Source organism: Magnolia sinica, chromosome 2, assembly GCF_029962835.1.
Source record: "Magnolia sinica isolate HGM2019 chromosome 2, MsV1, whole genome shotgun sequence".
NCBI lineage: Eukaryota > Viridiplantae > Streptophyta > Magnoliopsida > Magnoliales > Magnoliaceae > Magnolia > Magnolia sinica.
The window spans coordinates 131,548,465-131,561,087 of record NC_080574.1 but is presented as its reverse complement, the minus strand read 5'-3'; the positions used below and the strand labels follow the sequence as shown (position 1 = coordinate 131,561,087).

At 39.2% G+C, this 12,623-nt stretch overlaps 1 protein-coding gene across 1 annotated transcript; it reads right to left on the bottom strand.

Moving 5' to 3' along the window:
• Positions 1-260: 260 nt before the first annotated feature.
• Positions 261-7,144, bottom strand: LOC131237666 (alpha-xylosidase 1-like). The gene is made up of 3 exons (XM_058235556.1): positions 6,869-7,144; positions 5,167-5,849; positions 261-2,316 (listed from the first exon to the last, which is right to left on the bottom strand). Exons 1-3 carry the CDS (start codon positions 7,081-7,083, stop codon positions 443-445), a joined length of 2,772 nt encoding a protein of 923 aa, XP_058091539.1. The 5' UTR covers positions 7,084-7,144; the 3' UTR covers positions 261-442.
• Between the last annotated feature and the right edge of the window lie 5,479 nt (positions 7,145-12,623).

The window sequence follows — 12,623 nt, the reverse complement described above, 5'->3', positions numbered from 1 at the left end:
CGATAAATTGTATATTTTGTTTAAAGATAAGCTAACTCAATGAGCCATGCTAAGTCAGAGCTGAGTCGAGCCACGTACCTATTGGTGGTTATCATTCATGTGAAGTAGTCCATCCACACCAGCAAAAACTCAGGTTGCTGTGCCATCCTATCTTCAGATACGTTTTTTCAGGTAATAGTCATATAACCTGCTCTCCCTACACAGGTAGAGCTTGCTGATTTCTTAAACCAAAGTAACCAAAATATCAAAAAGAAATGCCATCCAAGAAAAACATAAACTCTATTCAAAAACATTTCAAAGAAGGAAAAGCATAGAGCAGCAATGAAGATCCATCCGCTGTTCATTTTTTATCCAACGGATGAGATTCATGGCCCACGACCCCTCAACTAAAACTAAATTGATCAAACTAATAATAATTTTAAAAAAAAAAACAACACCTATCTCACCCTTTGATCCCCATCTTCCATGACATTGCAAAATTCTTGCCTAGAGACAATTCCAGCCCTCCAATCACTACCATCATACCCCTCTTTTGATTATTACCCTCTAACTTCTCTACATGACTTGGTGTATTTTCAATGAATGTAGCACTTGTGTCCTTAAGTGGGAACCCATCAACCTCAATTTGAAGGCCCACCCCATTTCCCTCCAAACCCAAAACAATCACTTTCTCAATCTCCAGCCCTTTATTCAATGCAAACTTCCCCTCCTCAACTTGTGACCACACCTTCACCATCTTGTTGGTCAGGCTGGCATAGAACTCGACGTAAGTCGATTGGCCGTCCTCCATTTTCATATCTAGCCGTTCATCATCGTCCACGAACACCTTCCCCTTTGCCTCCCCATTCGTGGCCCCTGATGGGAATGTGACGACAAGTGTGAAAGGTGTCATTCTCGCTTCCTGTGATGTCATGCCCCCGCGTTGCATTGGCAGTATCATGTTTTGGTACACATGTACATTGATCTCATGCAGTGGCGCATTGAGAGAGAGGTAGTGGCCTTGCTTTGATACGACGGTCTTTGTCATGTCGAAAAGGTTGTACCATGTTCCTGGCGGGAAGAGTGCCTTAACACTCGTCGCACCCATTGTAAGCACAGGTGACACCATCACACTACTCCCCAACAAGAACTGAGTGCTCAAACCATATGCTTCGGTCAGATTCGGGAACGAGAAGAAAATGGGCCGTGCAATCGGTGCACCACTAATGTGGGCCTCATAGTTCAAGGTGTAGAGGTAAGGAAGGAGCTTGTATCGCATGCCCAAGGCATTTCGGGCTGACTTTGCAACTGAGTCCCACACATAGAGCTCTTGCCTGGGTGAGGCGAAGTTTGCATGGTCTCTTGAGAAGGGGTAGAATGCGCCAAGCTCGATCCAACGGTTACAAAGCTCCTCAGTAGGCTGAGGATAGAATCCGCATATATCCGAGCCAACCATCGGCATTCCAAAGATACCAAAATTGAGCATGGTCGATATTGAGTACTTCAGGTTCAGCCAAGTTCCCTGGTTATCACCGGTCCAATGGGCCGCATATGCACCTGATCCAACAAATGTTGACCGTGATAGCACAAATGGGCGCTTGCCTATGAGCCCTTGAAGGGCATTGTGAGTGGCAATGGCCTGAGAGAAACCATAGAGACTGTGAGCATCGTACTCCAAGACGCCATTGTAGTGGACTGCACTCGTGGCTATGGTTTTGTAGCCAAGTGGAACGTGGGTCCCAGAAGCATTGATCTTGTACGGTGGCTCGTCCCACCGGGTCTTCGTTATGTTCTTGCAATCCAAGCAGCATACCCACGGATCACCTTTACCCGTTGGGCATGGATGGTCCTTTGGGAGTTCACATAGCCCAGTGCAGAAATTTGAAACCTCATTCATGTCGATCCATAGGCCATCTACAGGCACCAGTTCACGAAACCGCCGGATTTCATCAGTCCACCAAGAAACGGTTTTTGGGTTCAAGTAGTCTGGGAAGTACACAGGCCCAGGCCAGACCTGGGCCAGGTACGGTTTCCCTTCATACTTGATGAACACATCATTGGCCATTCCTCGAATAAATGTCCCATAGGTGGAATTGGTTGCGATGCCTGGATCGATCAGGACGATGTATTTCATGCCTCTGGAATGGATCTTGCTAACGAACGCTTGTAGTTTCTCACGGGGGAAGTTGATGGGGTCCAGTGTGAAGTCCTTGGCTCCGTCCATATGATCGTCATCGGTCCACATTACATCGAGAGGGATTTTGGCCTTCTTGTATCCTTCCACAACCCCTTCTATTTCCGACACGTTGTGATAGCCCCATCTGCATTGATGGAATCCTGTAAAAATAAAAAGGCAGGAAACCATAGGATTAATATATGGGCGTCCTGATCAAGTTAGTATAAAATTCATTTAAAAGTGGTACGAGGATGATAATGGCACAGACATGAGCCTGGAAGAAAGAATTTCTCTAGAAAAATGTAGGGAATGATCACATGCAACCATAGCATGTTGAGTTTACCATGCTGCACCATTTTTCCCATCTATGTATCACATGCATAGGGCATCCATATCAAGAAGTTGGGCCCCACTGAAGATCATCAAGTATGAGAAGCCTGCATGTTGTCCATTGGGTCATCATCAGCCATCCATTGATTTTGATGGTGGGGCCCATCTGATGAACATATGGGCCAAGTAATCTATATGATGGGGACCACCTTTTGCACATATAGTATGCACATGACATGTTGGAAGGATAAATGGAGTGACATGGAAAGCTTAGGATGCTTTGGTTGTATGTGATCATTCCTAGTAAAAAATAATCTGGATATGCCTTGTTTTTATACATACATTGATATTGCTGGATTAGTATATCCCCTAATGAGGAGTTTTTCAACAGATGCAGATGGGAGATGCTTAGAATAATGTCATTAATACCTTTCAATATGAAGGAATTAGGGGACCCTGGGCCTCAAATAATTGTATTGTTTGCTTAGGTTCCAATTCTGACCATTGATCTGATGGACCTCATCTTGGATGGGCATGTTCCCGATCCGATCATCCTAACCCTTCAATCTTAGACCTTCTTTCAGTTGAATGTGGACCATTATTTTATTATTTGTGCATTTGAAGGCCGCCGATTGAAGGGTCGTTAGGATCTTCTAATCTGGGAGTCTTTGGGGCATGTTCCATCCACAGCCACATGCATGAGTAGGCCTTCTCCAGAGTGGACCATATCCCGAGAATTATACAAATCATGTCACCAAACCATCCAAGCAATGAACTTTCTCGATGATCGGTAAGCATACATAAAAGAGTCCAATGCAAGTATCCATCAGACGGTTAGGATCGTTTATGATATGGAAAAGGAGCAAGTGGACCATTGATTGGAACCTTCAGGATCCTAAGGGCATGCAAACATAATCAAGACAGATCAATGCTCTGTTTCGAATATTTTGATGCACATAGGTAGTATAGTAGCAAGAGCAGAAAAAAGGGGTGAATGCATTAAAAAAAGGGATGTAAATGTCATTTCTCTTGATAAAAGGAAAGACATTTCTCCTTGTAAACAGAGAAAATGGTGTGGCCTTTAGGGGACCAACCCCATGAAAATGAAAGGTTTTGGGTATCCCACATGTTTAGGTAAGGCAGGGGCAAATTTGGCCTTTTAATAGGGTTAGAAACTTGGAATCTTAGAATATCAGTCAAGATATAAATAAAATGAGGTGTTGATTAGTGAGTTCTATTTTTATATTTGTATGAAAGGGTAGAAGAGGTTTGCCTGAATACATCCCAATGTCTTGAAATATGATACTTTGGGACTTAAGCCATTGAAATTGGGTTTTTTCGAATGACCCAAACCCATTATGCGATAGGGCTACACATGGATGGGGGATGCCCCAAAAATCTCTCAGATTGAATGTTTTAACCTTTTGAATATGCAAAGTTGTGGTGACCATCCATTTCCAAAGCAAAACGAGCCAAATATCAAACCGTTGAAATAAAAGATTCTGAGAGATTTTATTTGTTGTTTATCGAGACACATTGTATAAATGGTTTGGATCATTGAAAGATGGCCCACATTCAAAGGCTAAAGTCACCAATGTATCACATTGCAATACGTCGGGATGTATTCGAGCAAACCTCAAGGTAGAATAGCTGAGTATTAAAAAGGAGATGTGAATCAGACACCAACATAGAAAAACAGGTATAGATCCAAACCAAATCAAACCCATAAAAGTAATCTGACAAGAATGTAAATAAATAATCTCTCACTATCTTGATAGAAATATTCTCCAAAATCAAATAGACAATTATGATTTTTCATGGGAAACATGACTCACATTAGAAAATTTCACCTGAAGAACTTTCTGCCATAAGAAAAAATGATCCCCAACACTTGAAAACCAGTCACTCATATAAACAACAATGTATACATGGAAACCATAAACATTATAACAAAAACTAACAAAATTAAAATGCAATTACAACAAATATAAATAACAGTGAAAAGATGAAATCCAAGGACCCACATTATCAGCAACTTCTAATAACAAAATCCCTTAGACTTGGACAGTCAAACAGATCGATCCAAACCGTTCATTAAATCTAGAACACATTTCCAGGGCTACAATGTAAAAATAAGACTGATTGGATTATCAAATCCATCTAGATTTGTCCTTATTTGTATTAGCCGTCCTTTTTCCAACTCATGGATGGGATTGTTAGAATTGCCTCACAGAAATGATTCTTAAGAATCATAATCAATCCATGATGGGAGCTATCAAAAAGATGGATCGAATTGTTGGTTAGTCCTATTTTTGTACAAATGATCTTGAGGCATTTGATTATATGGTTGAGATCATCATATTGGTGTGATATTTGCACTATAGCCCATGAAATTTGCGTTGGACCTAATGGACAGTCATGATCAACTGATTGGACTGTTTAAATGTCCCACTGCAACTAGGAACACTAAAACTTCTAGTGCAATGAGAGCACTAGATCATCTCTCCAAAAAGATAGAGAAAATCAAGGCCAATGACCCCAGAAAAAAAAAAAAGAAAATGAGTCCCAAGATCCAAATAACCATGACCACCTTATAAACATGGCCCACTTGATAAATCAACACCCCAACAACTTAGATCCAAAGGAAGAGAAATAACAGATGGGTCACAAAGAGAGCATACCTAGAGCCCAGTAAGGCATGGGTGCAGGTCTCCCAACAAATGCAGTGTACTGATCAACCACAGCCAGTGGTGTTGGTCCACCAAAGAAGTAAAAATCAAACACCCCTCCTATCACCTTGTATGTTAAAGAGCTTCCCCTATAGAACACATCCATTCCATTACTATTCAGCAACAGAACACCATGGGCATTGGCCTCTCCCCCCTCATTCCTCAAATCCATATAAACAGGGTGGGACCCATACAGATCCATATTGAGATTGATGGCAGAAATATCAGTGGTGTAGATGGTGTAAGGATCGTTTGGCTGCAATCTAATCCCATTTGGCTGGGTGTTCTCCCCAAGTCCATAGATTGCAGCACTTGAAGGCAGCTTTGTAGATATCTCAAGATACTGGTCCTTAAACACCAGGTTCCCATAAGGATCTGACTCATCTGAGCTTGTGTTGAAAAGAGTCTGACCATTTGATTTCCTTCTAACTGAGAATGAAAATGGGTCTGATGTATAGCTGAAAATGAGCTCATTTCCTGAATACTCAGAGGCTGTGAAGAGCTCCCCTTTGCTTTTTCCAAGAGATTTCTTCAAAGGGGGAGGCTGTTCTCTTGCAAGTAAGTTGTAAGGGACTTCCCACCTCTTCTTATCCGCATCGGTTATATGTACCCTCAATCTGTCTTGGGTCTCATGCCTACAAAATCAAAGATCTTATATTTATTAATCTAATCCCATGTTTTTATAAACTAATCGAAAAACCAATAAGAAACCATTGATTTCAAAGCAACTTGCTTATGTTTAATCAAATCCCATTAGCAAAACATGTTTTTTTTTTTCCTTTTTAAATCTCTACAAATGCAATAAATCTGCCCAAAACAGAACAAAAGAAAACATGGGAATTTTCCTATCTTTTTCAATGCAATGCATTTAAAGTAGTTAAACATAAAAACCCATTTAGAAAAATGGGTTTTTTTCTTTTCTTTTCTTTTCTTTTTTTAGCTAAAAATCATATGAAAAATCTCCTACTTCCCATGCAACCAGCATATATTTACTTCTTTAGCCAAAACCCCCATTTACAAAACATGATTTTTCTTTTTCTAAGAATGCAATAAATCTGCCCAAAATACATCAAAAGAAAACACGGGCTTTTGGCTACAAATCAAATATCAAAGTCCTTTTCAATGCATTCCTCTTCAAGGTAGTAAAAAAGAAACATTAACAAAACACGGGTCTTTGGCTAAAAATCATATTGAAATCTCCTACCTCCCATTCAACTTGCATCTATTTACTTATTTAGCCAAAACCCATTGACAAAACATGGATCTTTTTTCTCCACAACTACAATAAATCTACCCAAAACACACCAAAAGAAAAAACATGGGGTTTTTGCCTACAAATCCAAGATCACATCTTTGTTAATGCAATGTAATTAAAATAATCAAAAGACCCAATTACAAAACATGGGTTTTCTCTAAAATGCAATAAATCCATCCAAAGTTAAACAATATAAAACATGGGTTTTTGCCTACTAATCAAAGGCAACATTATGAAGCACAATGTATACAAATCCAAATGAAATTTTTTATGTTTTAAACGAGAACATTACTCTTTCTTCTATGCTTTTCTCCTCACCAGCTTGATAGATACAGAAATAAAAAAACAAACAAATCAAAAAAGAGAGGATAGAAAGAGAAAGGGAGAGAGCTTTTATACTTGACAAAAAGCTGCAAATAAGGAATATCAGGCCCATATGTATAGGTTTTTTGCTTCACTTGCAAGAGGCCAATGAGACCTCCATGGGGAGACTCTTCTATGGATATCAAACGGTAGCCCTGGCCTATTTTGGTGGTGGAAACTGCATTGGACAGCTCAAAAGAAAATAGGAGAAGAAAGATAGAGATGGAGAGAAAGGTAGAAGGAGAAAGCATTTTTTTTTCGGAGAAGGGAGGAAAGTGGCCAAGCCGAGCTGAGGACTGCGGGAATGATATAAAGCCAAGCAGGGGTCATCAGATACATCATACATGTGAAAGATGGAGGTGGTCCTATGCATGTGATGGTGTCTGTGGGTTCCACTCCTTCTTTTTTTTTTATCTGGTGGCCCGATATTATTCTAATCCGTTGATTCGAACCAGAGAAACTGAGTAACACTACCTGAAAGACTCTTTACTTGATCATACACATCCATCCACCCCATCTATTTATAGGATTCATGGGCCTTGATCGTAACGGTGATGTTGCAGGGCCCACATTGGATGGAGATAAATTCAGGCCGTTCTGATTAATAAATGATTTTCTGGTTAATTTGACTGTTATAGGTTTTGATTTCTAACCGTTGATATTATTATTATTAATCATATGGTTTGGAATGTCCAATTAGACTACGATTCCTATATTATATGTCTTCGACAATGGAACATATTATTCTATGGTTTTGATTGAGGTATATATATTTCATGTGGGCCACCACATGGGTGCATGAGTTTGATCTTACATAGTCTGCCAGAGTATGGTGTCATTCCTCACATGTTCTTTTTTCACTTTTAAAAATTATATAACTGTCGGCATATTGCACGCCTGGCCACATCATGTGTACCCGTGGCATGCATGTACGCAATCCAAATGATAGAAACTGCGGGCCCCAGAGTGGATGGGACCTAACTCAAAAATCAAACTGAAAAGATGATCTCAACCACGTATTCAACGGCTATCAATTGAACGGTTAAAAGGAGAGATAATAAAGAGTTGGAATCCAGTAGGTAAATACACATTAAATCCGATGGTTAGGATTGACCAATCAATGCAATCTATGGGTTTGTATAGTTTATAATACCCCCGTTCACACGGGATCTATGATTTAGACCTTTGAATGAGTTACGTGCATGCGCCCCGTACAACACGCGTGTTGCACGTGTAAGATATTTCGAACTGAGAAATTGACCACTGTATATGCCACCTTTTACCCAGCGTCTTTTCGAAGCGCTGCTAAACTTATTTTCCCAGTCTAAACCTTTCAAGTACAGAGAGACTAATTTGATGACGAAAATACCCCTGCTTCTCAAAGCTATTTCTTTGAAAAGCAGGGGTATTTTCGTCCTCAATTAGTCTGTCCGTAGTGAGAGGTATGTAAGTTTGAGATTACGCAGAAAAGACTCTGGTTTAAAGGTTAAGTTTACAGTGGTCAATTTCTCATCTCGAACTCTGGCAGAGCACAGTATGAATTTGGTCCCACTACTTAAATGCCACACATTATGGCACATGGTGCGAATGAACGGTGGCTATTCACTTGGCAGGCATATGCCTAAATCGAAACCGTCCAAATCGTGGTCCCTACAGTGGATGAGGTGTAACAGGAAACTGGCACTCTAACGACTGTCATAACGGTCTAATTAATAGGTATACGATTGGTGAATTTCAACCACTCGTGCTGCTCTTCTTAACTGTCCAAATAGTGATTCATCCACAATACAATATTAGCATTTCCAAATTTGGTCCTGACCCGGAAGTTAATTATTTGATCTTTACCGTCCATTTCAAAATTCATGAAATGGATGGTTGTGAACTATTTTTCCACGCAACAGCAACGATAGGCGTAGATGTTTGCCACTGTAACTAAATGCGCACACCACCATTTTAGAAAGTGATAACCCTAGCCCAGAGGTTTATGGGACCGGATTAAGTGCAGCCCATTTTAAAAAGTAATGAACCAATTCCAAAGGTTCGTGGGACCCGATTAGGTGCGGCCCGAGACTTACCCTAGATAGCACGGCATTACCGTGGGGCTCACCTTGATGCATGTATTCTATATCCACTCTGTCCATACGTTCATTTTATCCCAAAAATTAAGGAGATTAAATTCTCTAGTGGATCGTACTATGAAAAAAAAATGGTGATTGAATGGACTACCATTAAAATATTTTCAGGTCTATTTAATGTTTCCATAATGTTTATTTTTCATCCAATCTGTTGATAAGTTCATGTATACTTGGATGAAGGAAAATAAATAAATATCAGCTTGATCTAAAACTTTATTGGACCATTAATGATCAATCAACACTATTTCTAATTGTATGGTCCACAGAAGAATTAGATCTCATTAAATTTTTGGATTACAGGCTAAAACTATCTATAAAAATGGATGGACGGTGTGGATATTAAATATATGAATCAACGTGGGCCATATGGTAAGGGACACACTGTCATGGGTGCAGCTGGACGCACCTAATATGCCCTGATGATAAAGATGATAAATTCGTGCGGGTGGAATGGAATTTGGAGAAGAGATATTTGGCCGAAATCCACTGAATCACTAGTTTTTTGCAGCGGGTAAAACTCTCAAACTTATGGAGCCCACTATGTCTTATATATCAAATCCACTCTGTCCATCAATTCCTATCATCAATTCTAGGTCATTTCAAAAAGTATCAGAGGGATTCACAACTCAAATGGGCCACACCACATGGAACAATGTGGATGGAATTCTAACCATAGGTTTGTATATGGGGGTACTATGGGATGTGTATATGTCTGTTATCAAAACCGTTAATCAGTCATAAATCATGAAAATGAACTTTAAATACAAAAATCAGCCTCATCCATATATCAAGTGGACCACACCATGTGAAGTTAGATGTTTTTAGAAGCATGTTTACATTCTCACCAGTATGTCCCAAAATTTTTTATTAGTATTATATTTTTTTATATAAAGTTAAAATAGTGATTATCACACTATTAATGGATTGGATTTACATATAAAACATGGTGGGACCCACATGTCATGAAGCATTGCGTTAAAACAGGTGCCGTTAAGGAATCCAACCCCATATCTGAAATGAGGTGAGTATATGTTTGCTAAATCCACATGCTGGTGGGAGCCCTGTTCATCCACACGTAGAAACCGATGTTAATAGCACATGTTCTTGATCATATCTTTTTATCATGCTCGACATAATTTCTAGAATCTTTTCTCGAAGAAAATGATATATTCCACAACTAAAGTGGGCTACACCATAAAAATAAATATGGAGAGTTAGAAAAAATGATGAGAAAATCAGTCTACATTGTCAATCATACGGGGAGAAAAAGAACATTTTCTTTTTAATCAGAAAATATAAACATTACTTTCAACCAGATGAAAAGATAAGATCTCGCACAAGTTTTCTCAAGTTGACACGTGTGGGTAGTATGGAATTAAAAAAAAAAAAATTTATTTAAAAAATAAAAAAAACCGAGGACTGAGGGGAGCATTTTGAAATGGTGATATACATAATGACCCGACATTGATGGATAACGCCCCCTACCATTTTAATCTTTTTTCCCACGCTTGAAAAGCGGACTCCGTTTAGCTACAAAACGGGACAGTAGCGAGACTGGCTACTGAAGTGATGTCATTACATTATGTGGGCTCCACCATGATGTATGTATTGTATCCACACCGTCCATTAATTTTGAGAGATCATTTTAGGCATGATACAAAGAAAGAGGCATATCCAAATCTTAAGTGGACCCCACCACAGAAAACGGTGTGGATTAAACACTTACCCTTGAAAACATCTCAAGGCCACAGAAGTTTTTGATCAAGCTGATATTTGTTTTTCCCCTTATTCCATGTCTGTTTAAACTTATAAACAGTTTGGATCTCAAATAAACATTATGGTGGCTTTATAAAGGTTTCAACGGTGGTGGGCATCATTGTCCCATTCTTTTCTGTGGAGGTTCCACTTGAGCGTTGGATCTACCTCATTCTTTGTCTAATGTCCTAAAATGATCTTTAAAAATGGATGAACTGTGTAGATATAAAACATACATCATGGTGGGTCCCACGTAACTTAGTGACGTCACTTCAGCAGGGAGTCTCACCGCTCAACCTGCCAGTAGCTAATCCGCATCCATTTTGAAGTGGGTGGTCATTACTCTCTTGCTTTCGAAAAAAGTGGCTGTCATTGCTCATCGATGGTTATGGCACGTGAGATTGTATTTATGGTCATGTGACCAGAACTGAACTTACAGTAAGTGTAACTTAGCTTGTTGCTAGTTTACCACCCGACACCTGCCGACATGGTAGATCCAAACCGTTCGACAGGTGGGGTCGACTGTGTAGATTGGGTGGGGTAAAATGATTTGGGTATTATCATCTGGTATGGTCGGATGTGGACCGGACCGGACCGTTGGTCTATAATTCAATCGTCCTTTCATTTTTGTATACTTGGGGACCTTCTGATGAGCTGCTTGGGACCTTTTTGTTGGCGCGTGTGGTGTGGGGTGCCTGAGAGTTTGATACTCTATTATTGAAGATGGTTGAACATAGACCTGACCCAGTACTTAAGACCCAAGGGCTGAGCCCAACGTGAATTGGAGCATAGGAGGGCCAAAGCCTAACCCATAAAATTAATAAATTCAAATTTTCCTTCTGAATTTTTTAATTTATCTAGGAATGGGCGTAATGACGTAGATCACCATCTTCCACGGGGTCCGAATCCATAAAGCTTTTCTGGACTCCCCACATATGTTCTTCGAATTTACAAGAGATGGAAAATAAAAATAAATACTAATAAAATTGAAAATGAATTGATCTAAGGGTAAAAACAAATTTACAATCATTTAAATAGTAATACCAAATCTACAAAGAAGTTTCGAAATTAAACTCCAACTCAAACTCCCTACAAATTGTTACTTATTATAAATAGTAAATTTACCATTTATATATGATCGTGATTTCCACTAGACTTTTTAGTTTTTGGCCAAAATTAGTAAGTGCCTTCTCAAGCCAAACCATGTTTTTCCCCTAAATTTTCTTAAGCCTTTTTCGAGTTGGACACAATTCTTATCACTTTTGCCTCCGATTGGGCCTCCTCAAGTCCATCTTGGCCATGAAATTGTCCACGACCCGCTCTACATCACTTATCAAGTGGGTCACACATGTAAAACCAAAAAAACAAAAAAAAACAAAAAAAACAAAAAAAAAAAACCAAAAACAAAAACAAAAAAACATTATAGAAGAATGAAACCACCATCCCACATTTAAGATAAATCCTTGCTTAAGAAAGATTTAGAATGAGATGTAAATAAAAAAGATGGATTAAGCTAAATTGAGCTAAAATGACATAATTGATCAGGCCATGCATGTGAAGCTCAAGACTAATCCATTGGCCAAGCTAGTAGGTTAGGCAGACTGGTGAACCCATTGCCATGCACTGAGAAATTTTACAGGCCTATCATCATTTTAGATATGACCATTAGCTTCATTTGTACTGTCCAATTATTTAAAAAAAAAAATTGGCCAGTTATGTACATGAGTACAACCTGTCTAAATTATGATCACTGGTTGAACAGGTTACATTAAACCTCAAAATTTTAATTATATAATTTCTTAGCACTTGTGTATCAACTATAATTCGCTGCCTGAGTATTCAAGTATTTCTCATTTGGCATGAAGGTAGTGTCTAATTATTTTTGTCTCATGGGAAGATAT

What these genes read in the sequence shown, in the direction of transcription:
- LOC131237666 (XM_058235556.1), bottom strand. Translation starts at nt 7,083, where the DNA reads ATGCTTTCTCCTTCTACCTTTCTCTCCATCTCTATCTTTCTTCTCCTA. An exon ending in TATTTGCAGCTTTTTGTCAA is followed by an intron (nt 5,850 to 6,868) that starts GTATAAAAGCTC and finishes TTGATTTTGTAG; the next exon opens with GCATGAGACCCAAGACAGAT. An exon ending in CATGCCTTACTGGGCTCTAG is followed by an intron (nt 2,317 to 5,166) that starts GTATGCTCTCTT and finishes TTATTTTTACAG; the next exon opens with GATTCCATCAATGCAGATGG.